Source organism: Neopelma chrysocephalum, unplaced genomic scaffold (assembly GCF_003984885.1).
Source record: "Neopelma chrysocephalum unplaced genomic scaffold, ASM398488v2 Primary Assembly neopelma1_59, whole genome shotgun sequence".
Taxonomy (NCBI): domain Eukaryota; kingdom Metazoa; phylum Chordata; class Aves; order Passeriformes; family Pipridae; genus Neopelma; species Neopelma chrysocephalum.
The window spans coordinates 3,242,247-3,264,327 of NW_020897714.1; the positions used below are offsets into that span (position 1 = coordinate 3,242,247).

The 22,081-nt window shown below is 37.3% G+C and overlaps 1 protein-coding gene across 2 annotated transcripts in view; it reads left to right on the forward strand.

The window, feature by feature from the left end:
- The window catches only part of TRHDE (thyrotropin releasing hormone degrading enzyme), a 215,319-nt gene that overhangs the window by 85,276 nt on the left and 107,962 nt on the right, over nt 1–22,081 (forward strand). Inside the window, exons 4-6 of one of the 2 annotated variants that reach the window (XM_027679720.1) lie at nt 283–437; nt 6,279–6,392; nt 18,086–18,223. In XM_027679720.1, the coding sequence (XP_027535521.1) occupies nt 283–437; nt 6,279–6,392; nt 18,086–18,223 (407 nt within the window). The remainder of the gene's footprint in view (nt 1–282; nt 438–6,278; nt 6,393–18,085; nt 18,224–22,081) is intronic. The other variant, XM_027679721.1, reaches the window with a different exon arrangement.

Consider the following 22,081-nt stretch of genomic DNA (forward strand, 5'->3'; position numbering starts at 1 on the left):
GTAAATAAGCTGAATTCTGTATATAAAGCTTCAATTAGAAGTACTAATAATGTATTACATCAATAACATAGTGCTCATGTGTGAGCAGATATTGGCATAAAATAAAAAAATGAATATTTTATTAATATTTCCTAAATAACATAGCTAGAAAGCTGAAATTAAGGGGGTTTTTTATGTGTGTTATTTATAATGCTTTTAGTGATGACTTATGGTCTTACTTACAATAGTTCTTCAGCATAGTAGCTCCCACAAGGAGTTAACATATATTTTTTCTATTTCTAGATCTGTTAGCTGTGCCTAAGCATCCATATGCTGCTATGGAGAACTGGGGACTGAGTGTTTTTGTGGAGCAGAGGATACTGCTAGATCCAAGCATTTCTTCTATATTGTACCTACTGGATGTCACCATGGTCATTGTACATGAGCTATGTCATCAGGTATTAAAGGTGTTCACATATTTGATCTTAATGTCAGAAACCGTGCATTCCTTTTTAAAACTGAAAATTAATTTGTGTTGTATGTATGGACAACTGCAACTTCCATTGTATTGAAATCCAAATAACACAGAGGTCTGTAAGACACATCCCTACAATACAGAAACTGTGAAGACTCAAAATGGGCATAGAGGAAAAAATTAGTAGCAATGAACAACTTCCCTGTCTTCTGTATGATTATATAACGTATGTTTGTGTCTCTGTGTTTGTTGCTGGTGTGTAGAATAGAATAAACATGTGATAGCTGTAAAAAGTTATTCATTGTAGAACTACAGCAGATTCATCCTGAATTTCATGTTCATGTCAAAAAAACCGTTTGGCTCAATTTGGTAATCAGCTTCTTCCATCATATATACACATAGTTATATTTTTTTTCTTTTCTTTTTTAACCCACTGTGTGTTCACTGTTGGTGGATAATCAAGTCTTTATGTGTACAGAAACTATTGTGTCAATAAGAAAACTTAAAATAATAAACCCATATTACAATTTATTTTATGTTTTCCCCATCTTCTTATCTCAAACTGAACACATTACAAGTGTTTAGTAATATTGAGTTGAATGCAGATATTACTGAAGAAATTTGCTACAGGGGCAGGCAACGCTTTCTTACACTCATAAGAGGCATAATCATAGCCTTCAGGTTAAAATGAATGAAATCCTACTGTGTAATCACCATGGCTTACATCTGTGACTTTACACAGTGTTCTTTAAAGGCAATGCAAATTCTTAACACTTTCTGCAAATAAGAAATACCATGTAAAAGGGAACCATTGTAATGGAGTTCTGGCAGATGAACCTGGAAATAATAATGTTTGGTTAATGTTCATATTAATGTTTCACATTAAATCTGTCGATGAATATGAAGTGCTTAACTACAACATGAATTTTTTTTTTTGAATGTTATTGCTGGTTTGATCTTGATATGATCATCTGATTTTGTTATAAGCTCTTTATTGTGCATTACAATAGGGTAGCACACTGTTCAGCTAGAAAAATTACAGTGCCTTGGGAATCAGGCGAGGAAAACACACATTAGATCATCAAATCCCGGCTCTTGCTAGTATTAGATTCTTCCATGTGGTGTGTTTGTAAAGCCAGGTTCAGTGCTCCTGATTACAGGGTTACGTGACTTCCCTTAAAACCTTTTGATTAAATCTGATGGTCAATACCTTTTTCTAAGTTCAGCTTTAAGTCTTGGTTTTTGTGAAGTAATTTCATTACTTCCAGTTATTCTTTGCACTGCTTTGATAATTTCCTCTGCTTCCAGAGCAATTTGTACTTCAGATGTGGGCAATTATCACATCAGTAACATTCCAAATTTGTTTATTTGATTCTCATTGAAACTGAAGCCTTTTTACATTCTTCTGGGAATGTCAGAGGACCGTGAAGTGGGTGAAAACTGTAACTGAATTTATTTTAGGGTAGAAATGTGGTCATAAAGTGCTTTTAAGTGACCTTAAAATAGCAAATGAGAAGGTTTACTTGGTGTCTATGTGGATATTACTTCCAGTGCTGTTTGCTTAATTAAATGTAGCTTCCTCTATTCCTGTTGCTGCTGTTTCTGTTTCAGTATCTTGCAGATCAGCTCTTTGCTTAGCTGCTTCACTGGATAACTAGACAAGATAGAAAATATTCAGGTGAAAGAAACATTATTTCTACTTTTTAGATGCAGAATTGAGTCACACAGAGTATGATTGTTCATCTGCAAATAAATTTTTGAGGGAGAAACCCTCAAAAAATATGAGCTGCAAAATACTGTCTAGCACCTCCATCACAGTATTGTCTTTATTTAGTAATTTTGTCTGCTTTTATCTTACTCATACTCCCTCAAGGAAACTTCAGAGCAGGAACTCTAAACAATACTATCTTAATTGAAATGTCCTGAACTGAGACCTGGTTGGGTCCAGGATTTCTTGCCTCTGCTGTTTAATTGTTAATTATTCACTGCATTTTTCATTGTCTTTTGCTGTGAAGGATCTCACTTGCTAACCTGTGGTGACACATGAATATTCCACCCCTTCACTCAATTTTACACATAGGGTAACAGAGTTTAACCAAAATCACTTCTGGTGCAGCTAGAAGTAGAATCCACATCTCCAGTTTTGCCTTTTTATTTGTTGATTTTTTTTTTTAATTTCAGTTAAGAGGAAATGGAACTCTCATAAGAAAACATTCTTTTTTCTATTTTTTTTTTTTTAAGAATTTTGTCATCGTCCATTTTCCCTGACTTTAAACCCATGACTTTAAGACTTATGGAACATATCTGAGCATGTAGTAAACTGATCTGTATGAGACCCCTGTTACTTCAAGTAGCAGAGCAATTGCTTTGCTAATGTTGTTTCCAAGATTGAAAAAACCAGATGAATATTGAAAAATGAGATTATTGCCTTTAGATTTACCTGTTTAAAATTGTAATTCCCAAACCTGCTGGGTATTAATGCTTGAGTACAATCTTCAGGACAGATAGAAAATGAGACAGCATTGCAAAAAGACAAATTCTGTGGCTCTCAAAATACAGGTGAAAAGTGTGTAAGAAAGAATTTTGTGTCGAGTTTCTTCACAGTTGACTTTATCATGCTTGACCAGGTATTTATTTTAGGCACGTTTTAGGAGAGACGGATTACAGTTAAGTAGGTAGCTTTGGTTTCGTCATTTTGTAGGTTGCTATTTTTGATATTTTAGCTTGAGTGTTCTTTTAGAACATTTTGTTAATTACAAAAATTAATAAGTGAAAGAATGATTGTTTTGGCATAAAACCTTCTCTTCCAAGCCCCAAACCATAAGAGAGATATTGTTCAAAACACACATATTTCTAGCAGCTTAATTTTATAGCTCAAAATAATTACCATAATTTATTAAAATAATTCTAATTAGGGTAGTAATCAGTTTTATGGGCGTATCACAGATCAGTCCCACATACAGTCTTTGAAGGAAGATTCATTCGAATTTATGCACCATCATTTTTGTGATAGTTTTCCCACCTGAGAACAAAACTTGGTGTGACAGATTGAGTTAAAGAGGCATGAAAGCTGAAAGGAAATTTCAAACTTCTAAATCAACATTTTTTTAAATAATCTGTAAAGGAAGCATATAGGAAAGAGTGTCCTCTCAGTGTATCTGTAAAATAAGTATCTTCTGCATGTCAGGTCGAACCTAATACTTGAGGGGGATGAGAAATTTATGTAATCAATAAATTTTAAAATAAAAATGAAGTTATGATCATCATTCCAGGCAGATAGTGTTTATAGTCAAATACACAAATAAATACTTTAAGAAATAAAATGCTTTACTTACAGTTTTCCTTTCAGATATGTAACACCTGTGAAGACAATAGCACCTTTCTGCTGGAAAATTTGGCTTTCTTACTTGCGGCCTCTGGTACTGCTCTGTCTCTGGCATCCGTAACTCTCTCTGATACTGTTCAAGACTAGTTAAGCAAATTCCCTACATTTTCATATGGATATGCTGGTTTAATGACTGTAAAACATTTCTTCCTTTAGGTGCATAATTAAACAAATTGTTTTAATTGTATGAGTAGTTGTATCAGTAATAAATAAACCCAGAAAACTCACAAAGGAATATAACAAATTCTCTTTTATGGCGTCAGAAACTAACCTTATTAATTCAAGTTACAGGTATTATGAACTTTACAACCTTTATTTTTTTTAATCTCTCTCTGAATAGTCATAGTACAAAATGACTATTACTTGTTTCATATTTGTTCAGCAGTTCTCTTGCAATTCAAGAAATAAACTCTATGCTATTGTGTCTAGTCTGTTGTCACAAATCATTTAATCAACCTATTCTGGTATGAATATAACTGTCATACTCCTCGATGTATGAAAGTTATATTCATTTCAACATTTCAAATTCTGAAGATGCATTAGCTACATTAATATATTTCCAATATTTCTTTGTCTTTTCAGTTGAATGTTCTTAAGAACAGGATCTATCTTTGGCAGCCCTATAGAGAGTTAATTTATTGGTAGCCTTCAACTACATTATGCTCACTGAGTGTGCATTAATTTTAGCTTCACTTAGTGTATGAATATAACTTTTATCAACCTCATCTTTTCTCCCTAAATTTTTAAGTTGGTTGTTAGTGACATTCATAGTCACGTTTTGCTTCATTTTTTTCATTCAAATCCTATTTACTGAACCTTGTGTGGCAATCTGGTAATCTTCCTGCTTGTGTGTTCTTTGAAGCACTAGTGTTCACTTCGCTAGGGATCCTCATTGCAGCATTGATCCTTCCTTGGCACTTTTCTCACTCTGCAAAGACATGCACAGAAGAAAGACCTTTCATTCAGGTCCGAGACAAAGCCTTCAAACAAGCCAGATGTCATGAAAGCAAACTACTTATTGGCCAACTCCACTTTCATTCATTCTTCACTCTCATTATAGTTCAGCAGCAGCTCTTCTGCTCTAATCTGAGTCTCTGCCTGTGGAATACTTAATTTCTGCTCCCTTTCTGTGTATTTTTAGAGCTTGCAAACACATGAAAGCTCAAAATTATTTCTGTTGATTATTAATTATTCTCATTTTTATTCATATTATGAGAAAACTGACATAATTTTACTGAAACAAAGTTTTGGTATTTGTTGGGCAAAAACAGTGCTACAGAGAGTATGAAATATGTTTTCATAATAGCGTATATGTTTCTACTCCTACCACTGGTGTTACAGTGATTCAGGTTACATAGGGCCATTACAATTATTTAAACAGGGTCATCCATGAGCAGAAGAATTTATGACATCTGATTTCCTTTGAATTCTTGTCCTCGTTCATCTTCCAATGGTCATCTCAGCTCTGTGTAAAATCCCTCTGACACCCGCATGCCCTGTACTGTGTCTGTTGATGGCTTACTAAGAGGAGTATCTAATGGATATGTTCTTGCCTCACCCTCAGTTCCAGCTCTTCTCCTCTTTTCAGATGATGATCTTTATGTGCTTTCATAGGAGTTTAATTATCCTTGAGATTTCTGTCCTTCTTGCTAAATTAGATTGAAGTCAGTAGGGCAAATTGAGGAGTGACCTGGGGGAATGGGAAAGGCAGTCAACCCTCAAGTAGGCTTCCTTTGCATATACATTGGTGGCCTATGCAGTTTCAGGTACCTCTGCTTCTAGTTGCTGTTTGAGAAGGCTGCAATTCTCCTGTAAGTCCTCTATGAAGTTTTCTAGGCCTGTGTGGGTATCTCAGATACCCTAGTATGTTCTCTAAGTGGCATCAACTACCTGCTTTTAGGCATCTGAGTCCAACTCACAGAAAGATGGCATTATTATATAAAACTGGTTTCCTTAGAAGACCTGAGAGGAGCATCGCTAGTATTGTAAATCTTAGTGGGCAAACATTGTGGAGAAAGAAGTGCTAAAATTTAGGTCTGAGGTGGGGAATGTTTTCCCAGTTTTTCAGTTTTCATACTATCCATAGTGATGTTACCAGGTAATGGATCAGAATATTCAAGTTAGAAGCCTTTTTATGTCCAGTGTGTATGTTAGTCCCTTAAACCTAGGTGAGCATCTACTTCAGATAACTAAAGTTGACATTGTGAATACTGTCCCAAACGCTTCTTTTCCCCACTTCTTCTTTTCTAATGTTTTACTTCATTAACTTATACATCCTGTAAAGGCTGAATTAATTAGCACATGAAAAAAACAGTTGAGTTTCAGTGGGTGGTGTATACTACTGTTTTTATTAAAACTTGTGGAGAATGTGTTCTTTATAAATGAAATATATGCAAACATGGTTTCCTAAAGGTCGTGCATTTGAACTTTTCTTTGCAGTGGTTTGGTGACCTTGTGACTCCAGTTTGGTGGGAGGATGTGTGGTTGAAAGAAGGTTTTGCTCACTATTTTGAATTTGTTGGGACAGACTACCTCTACCCAGGGTGGAACATGGTAAGTCAGTTCTATTTTGTTAATGTGGAAACTCCACAGAAAAGTTGCTTTGCTGTTATACTCCTGCTTCTGTTATAGAAAAGGACTGCTGAAAAATACCAAATGATGCATGCAAGTATCAGATGTTGAATGAAACAAAATCACTAGGTGTGAAATAATTTGACAGCATTCCAAAAGTGTTCAATTTATTGCAAAGGAAATAATGTCATGTCTGTCATAACCCAGCATTAAAATGGCTACTGTCTCTCTGCTCAGAAATATTTTAGATTAAAGCGGTTATGATTTAACTTGGACCATTTTTTAAAACATTGATATGGTTGAATTTTATCTACAAGATAAATTGGAAAGAAATGTTTCACAAAACATTCTATAAAACGGATCATATTTTTTCTGACAATATTCTGTTCTCTCCCTAAGTTTATTCTTTTTATCTTCCTGCTATTGTTTGGCTATCTAGCAGCATAAATTAACATGGAGTATATGAGTTGAGAATCTAGCTTTCAGTATGATTTCTGGCTGTATGCGGTTGAACATGCTTTGTCAACTGGTGTGCAAATAAAGGAGCTCTCTGAGGGCACACTGGAAATTCTGTGCTGGTACATTATTTTGAAATTCTTCTGTTGAATCACATTGTACCCAGTAAGGTCTAGTTTATACGTATTGCTGTAATCTAGCTGTATTATATTTATAAGAAAAACAAGAGATACGAGACCTCAGTAGAAGGAAATTTTGTATGAACCCTGTTGAAGGTTTCTATAGAGATTTTGTTGTCCATTGGAGACATGTTTTTGTTTGCTAACCTTTTATGTTTATAGGTACTTAATTAAGTGGCAAAATATTTATTATAAATCCTGATTGTTTGATGGAAATTTGTTGGAGCTTGGATGTTTTGCTTAGACTCTTGCAAACTAACTTCTGAAATTTTCTTTTTCTGATTTCTGGATGATTTATTGAGTATTCTTATCCCATTAATTTTTGTATACCATGAAATGAAGATGCTATAATTGTGAGTTAAAGCTAATTTTTGAAAATAGTTGTATACAGGTACTCTTGCTTTATGTCTGCTTCTTGTGAAATTTGAATTTTTTGTAGTATGGTAATTTTTTCTTTAAGGTGTCAATTTTGGTCTATAATTGCATTATGAAAAGGGAAACAAATCTTTATCTGTACTGACATCTGTCTTGCATACGTAGGCTTGTTGGATTTACCTGGCTTTGGCTATATTAAAACTCATTCTGTTCATATTTATGAAGAACACAACCTGAATTACAATGTAATGATTCTAATTATGACTGCAATGAAATCTGGCAAGCCTTTTTGATTCTAGCATAGTGAAGTGTCGTAGATGACAACATTTATATGTTGAATTTTATCTTCAAATCATCAGTCAATTGTTCTTCACATTATCAGTCTAACAAATTCAGAATAACTTTGCTTTAGAAAATATTTGGAATATAGTACATTTGCTTGACATTTCTGTGGAATTAATATAATCTTCACTGTTATGCAAATGACATGCCCATCACATGAAATCTTGGCATCTTAGCAGAATACAGGCAAAGTGAATGGCTTGAACAAGGTATGGTAGTTAAACTGGGAAATCAGAAATGTGCTGCATAAATTAGAATTAACTAGAGAAATACTGCTGTGCCTGAAAAAATATTGATCTGTCAAGCTTTTCCTTAAATTAAAAAGAAGGTAGACATAAACTGTTCATAAGGCTTTGAGTAGCTATGGCCTTTGATAGAAAAATGACCGTATTGACATATTTAAATAATTAGAAAATGAGAAGATTCTCTTAATGAGTTAAACATTTAAACATGCTGCATTCTTTTGCAGACTAGAGAAGGAATCAATACTGTCGTGTTTCAGCCTCATTACAGAGATTGTAGGAAGAGGAAGCAAAAGTTACAGTTACTGAAATTAGGCTTGCTGGTGTTTGTTATTGGTATAAAATGCATTTGCTGTTTAGATCACAGTGACTGACATTTGGAAACTTGAAAAAATTAAAGTGAGCATGTAGAAAAAAAAGAAAAACTGTTCCAAAAACTTATTGTTTTTTGAAAAGTGAAGAATGCGGTACAAGCTTCATGAATCAGTTGCAAAAACCACAACTACAAGGTTGATTTTCTGTAATGATGGCTAAACAGTGCAATATTCCAGCATTGCGGGTAGTGTTTTCTCAGCAGTACGTCATACCCGTGAAATAAAAATAAAAGAAAACATTATGGTGTATGTTACCACAGGTCTTTGCATCAGGAAAATGGTGATATACCAAAATCCTCTTTATTTCTAAAGAATTGGGAAAGTTATATAGTTAACTTCTTTCTCTTGTAGTTCTGAAGTGTTAACCTTGAAAGTTTCCTCAAGAAGCCCATGGACTAAAATGTCGAATTCAGCTTCTTTTCAGTTTACTAAAGACTTTTTTTCACATTTTCTTTTGAATAAGTGTAGAGCAGAAGACTGGTAGTCCATTGCAGAAAAAGGACTTTTGTTTGGAAATGCAACTTGGGCAGTATGGATACATCTGAAAAAAATGGATCTATCCACAGCTTCCTACCTAAGTTGTTCAATGTTTATAGGCTACAGACACATAAACTTCCATCATTAAGGCTCATAAGCCCCTGAAGTTTGCTAGTACTTGTCTGAAGATGCTTCTCTTTTAGCAGAGCTGAGTGTTTTTCAGAGTCCATCTTATTTGACGTTTGTAGTCTTGGTATGGCTGAAGCTGAGAATCTGGAGGAGAGTTATCTGTTAGGCATGTTCACACCATTATAACACACCATTGTAACCTAAACCAACAGCACCGAGTTCTGCACAAAGCAGAAATCCATGTTTTTTTTCCTGAAACACGTTTCATGGCTTCTCTTTCTTCTCTAGGTTCTTCAGCTTGCTTAAATATTTCTTTTCCTTCTGAGGTTCTTCCTTTATATGTGTTTTTCTTCACTTGTTTTATAGACTCTTTTACAGCAGGAAAGACTAATAAGTAACAGTGACTGAACCTGTCATGGAGCTGTAACACTTTACTGAGCATTCCAACAGGTCTAAAATTTCTTGTTTTGTCCAGAAGGCATTTACATACTTCATCAGGCTTGCATTATCTTAATGAGAAAGGAAATCCAGTCCTTATTAAACACTTGCCATCATTATGTACTGGATCCTCCTATTAAAATTTTGGGTGAAGAACAGAATGAAGAGGCATTCTGATGGAGGTGTCTATTATCCATTGCAGTTAATGCAAGATACATCAGAACTCTTCCAAGGAAGTGAATGAAGTTTTGCAGGTTTTAAAAGAGAAAGATGAGTTTTCTGTGCTGAGAAGCTTCGTGACCACTGGTCTTAATATCCTTTTTCAAATTTAAGTTACTTCAAATGAAAGCTAAAAATTCTCATTTCCTTCCTTCAGCTGAAAAATAAGTCTGCATGTTACTTTTTACCAGATGAAGCTAAATTTGATTTTGCAGGAAATCTGTCTCTGCTATACAGTTGTTAGACATTTTCCATGGAAAGGATTTCACCATTCTTCCCATTTCATCCTCTTGCCTATCTGTCCCTCAAATTAAGAGTTTTTTAAAATTCTTATTCCGAAATGCCTCAAATTCTTAGTCTTAGATCTCATTCTTAAAGTCTTGGAAGTTTAATCAATTGTTTCTGTGTTGTCAGGATAATTTTAGAAAGAAAGCTGTCTCTGCTAAGAGATTAGAGAATTTCGCTTCATGATGTGTGCTCAGGGTAGTCATCTCCATGTGAATTCCCTGGCTGTTGCTACTTCATAACTTAGAAAGAGATGAGAATGACCGATTCAAGGTAATCTCACCTCTGTGGAAGGGGCCTCTGCTAGTTTTAGGATCAGAGAAAAGAAAAAATTGTAGCAGAAACCTACATTCTGGTAATTTCTACTTCATAGCTCTATCTATCTACCCTGATCACCTTCCTTTCAGAGGCGTGTTTGCAGCTATATATTCCGTCTTCCTCTTGGATTGTTTCTCTCGTTATCTTGAAATCTTTTGCATGTGGCTCTGTAAAGGAAGGAATTCAGCTGAGGCTTGCAGATACAGGAATTTATTGTCTGATCTTTTGCCTTCTTGTTTTCTGGTAGAAGGAACCATCATATTTGTCCTTGAATGTCTGTGGCATTGGGGTAGGTGACAGCAGGAATTACTGACATGTAATATGCCCTTACATCCGTCAAACGAGCATCAAATACTTTAGCAGTCAGTACCTGGCTTGATGCTGAGAAAGCATTTCACAGACCCCCGCTGCCTTCTCCCTTTTCTTTATTATATAGAAGTTTGCTTTGCTGACAACCTTATTGACAGAGTCAAGGTGTAGTATATCAGCAAAACTTTGAATCCTACGTCTTCTTGATCCATTGATGCTCTGGGATCTCCCGCTTTCTTGTCTGCTTACTACTTTTATAAGTAAGGATGATCATATTTGTCAGAATTTTTCTTAGTATTAAATTAAAAACTTTGTGTCTACATAGAAGGGCATCTTTCCTGTTTCTTAAAGTGAATCATGTTTCCTTTACATTATTAGGTTCCACAGTATGGACAATCCTGCCATTACTACAGACAGTTGAAAATAATAATGAGATTGCATAACAACATTTCTGTTTCAAAATAAGCAAAACATTGATAAATTATCTTAATTGCCTATCTTTCTCATTGACTTGGTTGAAATGATAAAAGCGAATGCAGCCATTAGACACATGTATATCTTTTATGTACTTTAACTCACATTGCCTCCTAAAGTGTTTGCCTCCATCTGTAAAGATTTCTGAGGCATTGTTTGACTCATAGAAACCCCAGAAAATAATATAAGTTTTGAGGTAGACTTAAGATGTGAGCCTTTTTGATTTATTTCATTATTATTTTGGCATTTCGCACCTGAGCTGTAGCCTGCTTGATCCTTCCGAACCCAACATAAATATCATGCTGGCTCAGCATTGAGTGAGATTCAGCCTCTCGTTTTTTAAAACTACTTTCACGTTTTCTTTTTTGGTTAAAGGCTCCCCATGCTGGTGTAAAGTAAGCCTTCAATTAATACCACATGGAATGTTTTTCCTCCAGTAACTACGCAGTGAAGTCAGTCCTTGTGTGATTTTCTGTTTTAACTCAACGATGGGGGAAGCTTTCAATGTAAAATTAACTAGAATCTCATGTATAATTGACTTTGGCAGGAAAAAAGAGATTGTAAAGGTAAGGTGCAAGGTCTTCTGTTTGCTTATTACTAGCCCTTTTTATATATACCAGTTAAGAAGTCCTTATACTAAATTTTGCTTATAACTAAGAAAATGAATTTCCATCTCCACATGGTCTTCCTGAACACAGGTGAGTTTTTTTAATGCTCTAGCAAGGTAAATTAATATATGGAGTTCTTAAATTTGAGCAGTTAACTCTTAACAGTTAGAGGTCAGACATAAGTGAATATCAGCATTTAGAAGAAACATTTATTCAAGAGATTAAGTACAGGTTTGGAGAATGTCACTGTCTCTTCTTTCTTTGTGTCATTTTCTGCTCATCTTGAGATAGCAGTTTAAATGACATAATGATGAGAGCTTTAGGGTCATGTGAGTTCAAATCTTCTGAGTTCAGGCTTTAGATGGTTTAGTTTCAGAAAAAAACTTAAGTCACCTGGCTGAATTTCACATAATTTTGAATTAGTAACCCCTTGTCTTCAGTAAAATGAGATAAAAACTTTACAGCAACTTTTGCCTCAAGGCAAGGACGCACTGCAGGATTGCCCTTCTGAAACAAGAATATGCACTTCATCAGGAAACATAGTTGATATGGGAAGTTCAATGGTACAGTTTAGTTGCATATTTGAGGGCATTCTTAACTGAAAGACTGTTTCTCAAATTTTCAGCAATTCTGAGTATGCTACCACTGTTTATTTTAAAATTGTGGCAGTATACAGTAACTTGGAGCACAAACTGATAATTGATAAGTAATTTTTGGAGTGCCTGTAAAACATCTGTGGTTTCTTCACGGCTTAGCTCACTGAATCTCATCACTTTCAGGTTGCAACAGAATCTAGGTGTGCAATACCTCATTGCTGGTGACCTCTGGCAGTTGTTGCTGGAAGTTGACTCAGTATACCAACCACATCTTGAAGCCACTTTTCATTTAAGTATTATTTACTATTTCTTGAATTGAGATGATTTTCCTCTGCAGATTTCTTCTGTGGACTTTGAATTAGAGGATATGCTTCATACTTTGTAATGCATCTGGTGTACAACCAAATAAAAGCTATATCTGATAAACAAAGCAGAGAGAGGAAACAGAAGTTGAAGTAGCTGGTGAAATTGCTTAAAAACTCCAAATCGACTACCCTTCTGCTTGGCAACGTAAGCAAGTGGTCATGAGCATCTGATTTGGCATTTATTGAAAAGACAATACATATCCAGTTCTCCTTGCTGATACTCAAAGCTGTTGGTCTTCCTTAACTATGACCTCCTAGAACATCTACCTTGTTTTATAACAACAAAAATTGTCAGTCAGTGTGAAAATTTTTCAAGTACGGGGACAGAAATTTTGCAAGGTCTTTGACTGAAAATGCAGAAAAGAGGGTTATGAAGGTAAACATGGAACTGTGACATGTTCACAGCTGATAAATATAGAATCTGTTTCAGGTCTCCTTCAACAAACTGTACACATAATTAAAGCACACATGCAGAGATGTAAATTTTAAAAAAAAGCAGTCTGTAAGCTGCAAAAGATATTTACAAAAAAATTACTCTTGTGAAGAGAGAAAGAAACATTGCTTTCCTTTGCAAGTACTGGTGAGATTGTGTTATGACAGCTTAGGATTTATAAGCATGTAGACAGAAAGAACTTGCTTTTGGCCCTCTGTGGATCTAATCTGGCCTTAATGTATTTTACTGAACCCTAGGTTTGCTCATAGATGTTATTCCTCTGGTTTGTCTAGCTTCACCCTGAAATATATTTTATTAGAACTCAACTGATGGTGGTGTGTATGTTGGTGTTCTTTGATAGCTTTCAAAATTTGCCTCTATTTCTTTTTCCCTAGGGGGCACTTTCTCTACAAACCCAAGGTTTTTGTCTTGCAAATGCTTGTTTTCTCAGGCATTAAAGATCACTTAACTCCTTTGTATTCTTGATGGCTAGTAAAGCTCTAAATTTTGAAGAAGATATTTTCAGAAAATTTGTCAGGAAAATCATTTGCAGATTTGCACACCAATGTTAAGCTTTATTCATATAGATTTCTCAGTCCATAATGTGTTCAAATGGCTGTCCCAGAACAAAGGCGATGCTTTTAATATTGAGGCCTTTGATCTCTTCTGCATGCTAATTATCAGTTTTGGCTTTCATTATGCTGTTCCTTTTATTTTGCTGGTGGATGTTTTCCTTTTTTTTTTTTTTTTCCATTTTAGTTCTTTTCCCAGGTATTTCATATTAATTTTTAGAAATTATTTTTATATGACTTAAGTATTACATTATTGTCATGCTAACTTGTACTCTTACATTATGCCTTGATATGATATTGTAAAATCAGCAGCAATAACCCTCTCCATTACATCATTGTTATCCTATTATGCACAATAAATTTTTAATGTCTCTTGAAGGTACTTTTCTGCCAAAAACATTATTTCACAATTGCTTTCTCTCCATTTAGAGTTGAATGGTGGGCACCTTATTGAAGATGAATACACAAAGAGTGACCACTACAAAGAGTGACCACTACCTTTCCGTAAACCTTTCTCCCTAGAACGAGGTGAATTGAAATGTTGGCTAAGGAGGAGAGAGCACAGAGAAAGGATAAGCCTTTCAGGAAAACCCTGTACAAAGCAGAGGAGGTCTTATTGGCAAGCACTGAAAGAAGTCATTCCTATGAAGTGACAAATACTTGAATCTAGTGACCACAGATGTTTGAAAAATAGTCAGAAAATGTAAATATTTGAAAGACATGTTCATCTGATAACAATACTTCAGTGTCTGCACCTGGAAGCATTCTACAGAGAAAGAAGGAAAGCAACTGGAAATAATTGTCATGTCTTTTCTTCTGAACACAGGTCTGGTGTCCCAGACACTGACTATCCACAGTTCAAGGAAACCTCTGAGGAGAGGAGATGAAGAGTTGGGACTCAAAGTGTGCAGTAGGAAGATAGGAAGCAGAGGTGCTTCCTCTTTGCCTTTAAATGAAGGCTCAAATTTGTGTGGAAGCAGCTCTGTCCTTATTTCAAACTTCTGTGCTGCAATACCAACTCCTGCTCAGAGCCCTTGGCCCTCTGTTAGCATTGCACAACATTGCACTTACGTGCGGCTACCAACACTTTCCAAGCCTGGCTGCAAGACTCACCTGAAGCCTCTTTTCCTTACGGGTGGATCACAGTCTTTGGCTTTTCTCTTGCGGTTGAACTCCCTCAGAGGACGGTTATCTTGAACAACATTCTGTCATTATTTCATGTGTAGCTGCAGACCTGTCACCTATCATCTTGACATCTTGCTGGTCTCATTAAACACATTCCAAGATTGATTTCCTTTACAATTTCTATGCTAGGTGTTTCTTTACTCCTGTAGGTATTAGTTAAAAGAGATCAATTCCACTGTACTGCATGGGGTAAGATAGCTAGGGAATAAAAGACCCTCTTCTATCAGTATAAGCAGTTTGGTCGCATGTGTTAGCCTTTTCCCCTTAATGTGATGCCAGGACTTCAACAGCTGAGGTAGTGTATCTGCAATAAAATTAAGGCAGTTTTAGTTTCTTTCTACATTTCTGCCTCCTGTTGCCTCTTCAAGCTGCAGGCCCCTTGTTAACCAGCAAACTTATCTCTGCGCCTCCTGGAAGTATATTTGAGTCTCATTTTCAAATTTGTTCTCAGAGGCTTTGTAGTAAAGGGAAAAGGTGGGAATGTTTTGGAAATCCTTTTAGTTCAATAAATTTAACTTTAAAGGTCAAAAGCCTTCTTAATTCTCACTAAACTGTAGGGTTGTATTTTTGGAGGCACACTAACTATTCCATTTGTATCCCAGTTTGATGGTCTGCCATAAATTTCAGGAAAGACTTTTCAGCTGTTGTAACTTGAATGAACAATCACGAGTCTAAAATGCTTGTTTTCAGTCCTGCAGGACATAACCAAAGAAACAAACAGAAAATGGAAATGTAGCCTGTCCTTTTTGTATGTTTTGTATTTTTCTTCTTAAATCTTCACTTTATGTTTCTCATGTGCTCATTTCCTTGATTCCAGGCTCTGTATTTAAGGTATTAATTTGTGATTATCCAGCATCCTTTTAAGGAGTTAATTCCGAACAGTAACAATCCATTCATGCAACTGTTTGTCAGTTGTGATATCCAAACTTGAATTTGGAGGCAGGTCCATACCTCTGCGTGCTTACACCTGTGTGGGTAACATACAGGTATGCGGTGTGCCCTGGCAGCCAGGAGGGTCAACTGTGTCCTGGGGGCATCAGGCAAAACATTGCCAGGTGGTTGAGGGATGGGATTGTCCCGCTCTGCTCTGCACTGGAGCAGCCTCACCTTGAATATTGTGTGCAGTTTGGGGCACTGCAGTATAAGAAAGATATGAAGCTATTAGAGAGTGTCCAAAGGAAGGCAGTGAGGATGGTGAAGGGCCTTGAAGGGAGGCCATGTGAGGAGTGGCTGAGGTCACCCATCTGTTCAACCTGGATGAGACTTAAGGGAGACCTCACAGCAGTCTACAAGTTCCTTGTGAGGGGAAGAGGAGGGGTAGGCACTGATCTCTTCTGTGTGGTGATGAGTGACAGGACTCGAGGGAATGGCCTGAAGTTGTGTCAGGGGAGGTTTAGGTTGGATATTAGAAAGAGGTTCTTCACCTTTTGGTTGGGTACTGTAACAGGCTCCTGAGGGCAGTGATCACAGCATCAGGGCTGACAGAGTTCAAGAAGCACTTGGATGATACTCTCAGGCACATGGTGTGAGTCCTGGGGATGATGTTGTGCAGGGCTAAGGGTTGGACTCAATGATCCTTGTGGGTCCCTTCCAACTTAGCACGTTCTGTGATTCCGTGATATCATACATCTGTTGAAACTGGGACTTTGTTACTGACTAATGGAGAATGAAAGTGAAGTGTAACCAAAATGTCTACAATCCTTTACAGCTCTGCAGTTTTCTACTGAGTAGGACTGTCATAATAATTGTTTCCCTACATTTTTTTCCCCATTAAAAAAGGGCAGTTACTATCTGCATATGCCCGAGAAAATTTAGAAATTAACAATAATATGAACAAGACATTGCTTTTCCCTTCACAAACCTTACCTCATGCAGCCAGCTGAGAACACTGAGAGTGTGTTAGGTAATTGGCTTTCCTGCATCCTGTGTTTTTAATTGCCTGAATATACAGTCAGCTCAAGGTACATTTCTTGTGTTCTAATGTACATTTCTTGTGCTCTAATGAATTTTAACATAAAAGTTTATTTCCAGATGGATCAGCACTGGAAGAGCTTTTTGACTGTCTTACAAAAATAATTTAAATTAACACATTGATACCAAAACCTTACCACACAAGAAATTAAACATAGAATTTATTATGTAATTGTGTGGTTATTTTATCTGAGGACATCAAGGTGGCTTTTGAAAAAAATGCAGCATTCCTTAGAGTTTCTTTATATTATGGCAGTAGGTTGACGTTAATTCAGGAACTGTTAAAATTTAGATGAAGTTTGAGATACATCATTTCAGGGTGAAAAAATCTCATTTAAACTTTCCATAGTTTTTAATTAACTCTTTGCATTTATTTGTGACTTGAAAAAGAAAGTAAATGAAGCTCTTCTTGACACAGGATTACAGACATCTACATGAATGCAATATGAGGAGTTTTTAAGCTGTGTCATTTCTCAGCTGAAAAAGCCCCATCTAATTGTGCTGTAATAATGAGTGCAGCACAGTTCATAGAGTATACAGGAATGTTTCATTAATGTTGCTGCCAGAGTGAATAGGCGCAGTTTTGACATACAATCTGCAATCAGTAGAAGGTATAGAAACAAATTCGTATGTTGGGGTTTGCACCTGCCTCTGATGTGACTTTGACTATATCATTTAACTTGTACATGCAGCTGTTTTTCCACTTGTAAAGAGAGATAATAATGGTTTCCTTCAGGTGGAAGTTACAAAGTTTGTATAGGACTCAAGCTCTTGAGGAGAAGGGATTTCTATACCAGAATTATGAAAGACAGTGCAGGCATCTGCTGTGACACTGCTATGAGCTCTGTTCATTGTCCTGTCTCATGTCGACCTGCCATGTGAACTTGGCACTAGGAGCCAAGTAACTTAAACTTGGCTAAATAAAGCAGTAGTAATTGTATTTACCTACCTCTGTCAAAAATTTTTGTATCTGCATATGAAATGAGCTCAATGACTTGTAGCATCCATCTCTTTTTGTGATTGAAGACTGTGCCATTTTGCCTCTCTCCTCACCCTTTTTAACTGTGAATGAAAAGTCCTAATCAACATTGCATTCTGCACCTCCAGATACATTTTGATTCATTTAATTTCAGTCAAGTTTCATTGCAGCAAAATATCTGGTCTGAACCTATTCTGTATACTTATTCTATTTGTAAGAGGTCATGGTGGTTCTACATTCAAACCAGAAGGTCTGATTTTAGTCAGCTGTCTCTGATAACTGTGCATCATTTTGGTATTGCTGTAAATGTGTATTTGTCTGTGATACTACTGCATATGCTGTATTTCAGGAAAAGCAGAGATTTCTGACAGATGTCCTACATGAAGTGATGTTGCTGGATGGGTTGGCCAGTTCACATCCAGTATCCCAGGAGGTGCAGCAAGCCACAGACATTGACAGGGTGTTTGACTGGATTGCCTATAAAAAGGTGAGACTAATTAAACTTATCTATCTCTTTATAATATAGATATGTAGCTATCAGAAGATCATGTTCCATCTGTAAAACAAATACTGTTGTAAAACTACATACTCTACAGTGGCTACTACTTGGAAAACCAATTTATGTAGAATATATTTGGAATATATTGTAGTGATTTTAGCCATTCAACATACCAAGTGTTATTAAATGTTATAAATAAACTTGAGAGGCTGTCAGAATCCAGCAAGAAGATTTAGTGCTTCTTATTACTATTTATTTTGTGGCACTCTCTGAATTGTGCTAGATACTTTAAAAAGCATAAGGATGTGTAGTCTTTATCTTTTTGAAACTCTCTAGAAAACTTGTCAAGGGCTAAAGCTAAATTTTTTTTCTGGTTTTTCTATGCATGAGAATTTTTCTGTCAGCTTGTGAAAACTCAAGTCATTGATGAACAGTGAGAATGGAGAAACTACCTCCTGGGTTGGCAAAGGAATATGTATTAGATTCATGCAATTTCCAATTTTATTTCAATGAATAGAAAGTCTTTTGGCCAGTTTTTGGACTGAACAGCTTCTGTGCAGAAGTGAGAGGGCTGCACACTTTCCCCTCCTCCATCACATGACTGGGCTTGCTGTTATCCTGTGGCCTGAAAGCTGGAGGTTTCCATTATACTACATGCTTATTCTCTGCTACTGCCTGCAGCCTTCCTGTAGGGAGCTCTCCAATGACAAGAGTCATTTGACTATCACCTTTGCATCTGATAATCTTCTGCATCATTAGCTGCCTAACAACAGACTGTAGCAAGACAGCAGCAGCATAGCACTGACATGGTGACTGAACCTCCGGTTTATCCAGTGCTCATTCTGGGCTAAAAAGGAGGTATATCCTCTCTTATAGTCATCAGTTATTCCTAGACAGCAACAACTTCACCTTGATCCTCTGGATAAGGATCTTATGCCTTTTACAATGGGCAAGAGTGTGTGTGTGTACATGACCATGTAATAGGTCTACAATGTAATATAGAAACCAATAATACTTAGGGAAAGATTTTAAAATATTGGAGTCACTCAAGAGCCCAAGTAACATTTTCAGAAGTCCTTTAGCTAGCTTTGAAAACATCATTCTTGGTCAATTAAGCTATAATAGCCAGCAGCTCTTAGCCTACTGAATGTTCTCATTGTTTAAATGTTTCAATCATATGTTTACTGGTGAACCTGGGTAGGTTCAGAGGCTTATCTCACATCAATATCTTAATATTTCAAGCTAGTTATTTTTCTAATTAGTATGATAATAGTAATATCACACAGTTAACAGTAATACTTAACGCTTCATCTTATGAACACTTTGCAAATGTTAAGTACTTTTCATCATCATGGCTAGGCTTCACGAATGAAGATTTGGGGAGGGCTCTACCCACGTTTGTTACAAGCGCGCTGGTGGCTAAAAAGGCCAATATGAGACAGGCATGTCTGGTTGCAAATGGCACAGCAAAAAGACTCCTTAGGTGGTATATTCTGCAAGGCACGAATCTTTCTGCGTTGTCTTTTCTCCTCGAGAGTGATCCTGCGTGCTTTCTCAAAAGCATCAGCAGTGTTATAGTGTGTCTCCAGAGCTCCCAATTGCAGGCCAGAGTAGACCAGTTATGTTGATCAATCTGACCAAGGCTGAGATGATGTTTCAGGGAGTCCTTGTATCTTCTCTTCGGGGCTCCTCTCTTGCGGCAGCCGGTGGCAAGTTCACCATAAAGCAGGATCTTAGGGAGGCGGTGGTCCTTCATCCTTGAGACGTGCCCTGCCCAGCACAGCTGTGTTCTCAGCAACATGGCCTCAATACTTGTGACTGCTGCTTGTTCTAGAACAGACGTGTTAGTCACATAGTCTGACCAGTGGATGTTTAGGATTGTACAGAGGCAGCATTGATGGAAGCGTTCTAGGACTCGCAGGTGGTGGTGGTAGATGACCCATGATTCAGGTCCGTATAAGAGAGTAGACAGCACTATGACTCTGTAAACACTGATCTTTGTACTTTTCTTCAAGTGTTTATTTCGCCAAACTCTTTTATGAAGCTTTCCAAAGGCACTATATGCCTTTGCTAACCCGTTGTCTATCTCTCCGTCAATCTTACCATCTGAGGAGATGAGGCTGCCTAGGTAATTAAACTGCTGGACTGATTTGAGCTCTGATTGGCCAGTGGTGATATGGGGATGATGGAAGACTTCTTGAGGTGCAGGTTGATAGAGAACTTCTGTCTTCTTCAAGCTGACTTCCAGCCCAAAGAGCTCAGCAGCGTCTGCGAAGCAGGATGTTAAACGCTGCAGAGCTGCTTCTGTGTTGGCGACAAGGGTGGCGTCATCAGCATAGAGCAGCTCCCAGACAAGATGGTTTAAGGTCTTAGTGTGGGCCTTCAGTCGCCTTAGGTTGAATAGGCTTCCATCAGTACGGTATCCAATGTAGATACCGTCCTGACCCTCGAGGTCTGCCGTGGCCCTTTGGAGCATCATGCTGAAAAAGACTGTGAATAGGGTTGATGTGAGAACGCAGCCTTGTTTCACACCATTCTTTATTAGAAAGGGCTCAGAAAGTGTGTTGCCATATCTGACTTGGCCGTGCTGATCCTCATGGAGTGAGATGATCATTTTAAGGAACTTGGGGGGACAACCTAAGCTTTCCAAAATCTGCCATAGACCTTTTCTGCTCACAGTATTGAAGGCCTTGGTGAGGTCAACAAAGGTTACATAGAGACCTTTGTTCTGTTCCCTACACTTCTCTTGCAGTTGTCTGAGAATAAATACCATGTCTGTGGTACTCCTGTTGGCTCTGAAACCACATTGGCTTTCAGGTAGAATTCCTTCTGCTATAGTGGGTATTAGTCTGTTCAAAAGTATTCTTGCCAGGATTTTGCCAGCAATGGAGAGCAGAGTGATACCACGGTAATTTGAACAGTCTGATTTAATTCCTTTCTTCTTATATAAGGTGATGATGACTGTATCTCGAAGGTCTGAAGGTAGTTCACCTAGTTCCCAACAGCGCACCACAAACTCATGAAATTTAGCATGGAGTGCAAGGGCCCCATGTTTCCAGACTTCAGGTGGAATTCCATCAGCCCCAGCTGCCTTGTCAATTTTCACCTGCTGTATGGCCTTAAGGGTTTCACCTAAAGTGGGGGCAGTATCCAATTCATACTTCATCGGTTGTTGTGTGATGGACTGAATAGTTGAGTCTTGAACTACACAGCTAGTACTGAAAAGAGTTTGAAAGTGTTCAGACCATCGATTCAGAATGGAGGTTTTATCTGTTAGAAGCGTTTGACCATCAGCGCTGAGTAGAGGACTTTAGACTTGGTATGTAGACCCGTATGCTGTTTACAGGGCCTCATAGAATCCTCTGTGATCACCCGTGTCTGCGCATAATTGTGTTTTTTCAGCTAGATTGGTCCACCACTTTTCTGTATGTCACGGAGTTTCTGTTGGAGCTTGCTGCATGCAAGGCAAAGGGCTGCTTTTCTTACGTGACAGGTTGGCAGCACAAGGTGTGCTTGGTGGGCGGTTCTCTTCCTCCTCAACAATTCCTGGATCTCTTGATTGTTTTCATAGAACGAGTCCTTGTTCTTCTTGAGGGAGAACCCTAAGGATTCTTCAGAGGACTGCAGGATGTTGTTTTTAATATGGTGCCAAAGTGTTTTAGGAGAGGTATCTGTAGAATCTATGGAATGGCTTTCAAGCCTAGTTTGAAGATTAGCCTGGAATTTGTTTCTCACTGTGGCTGATTGGAGGTTGTTAACTTGGAGTCTCCTTCTTGGGATACTGCCCCTTTTGGGTTTGAATTTAAGGTTGAGGTTAACTTTACAGCGCACAAGCTGATGGTCTGT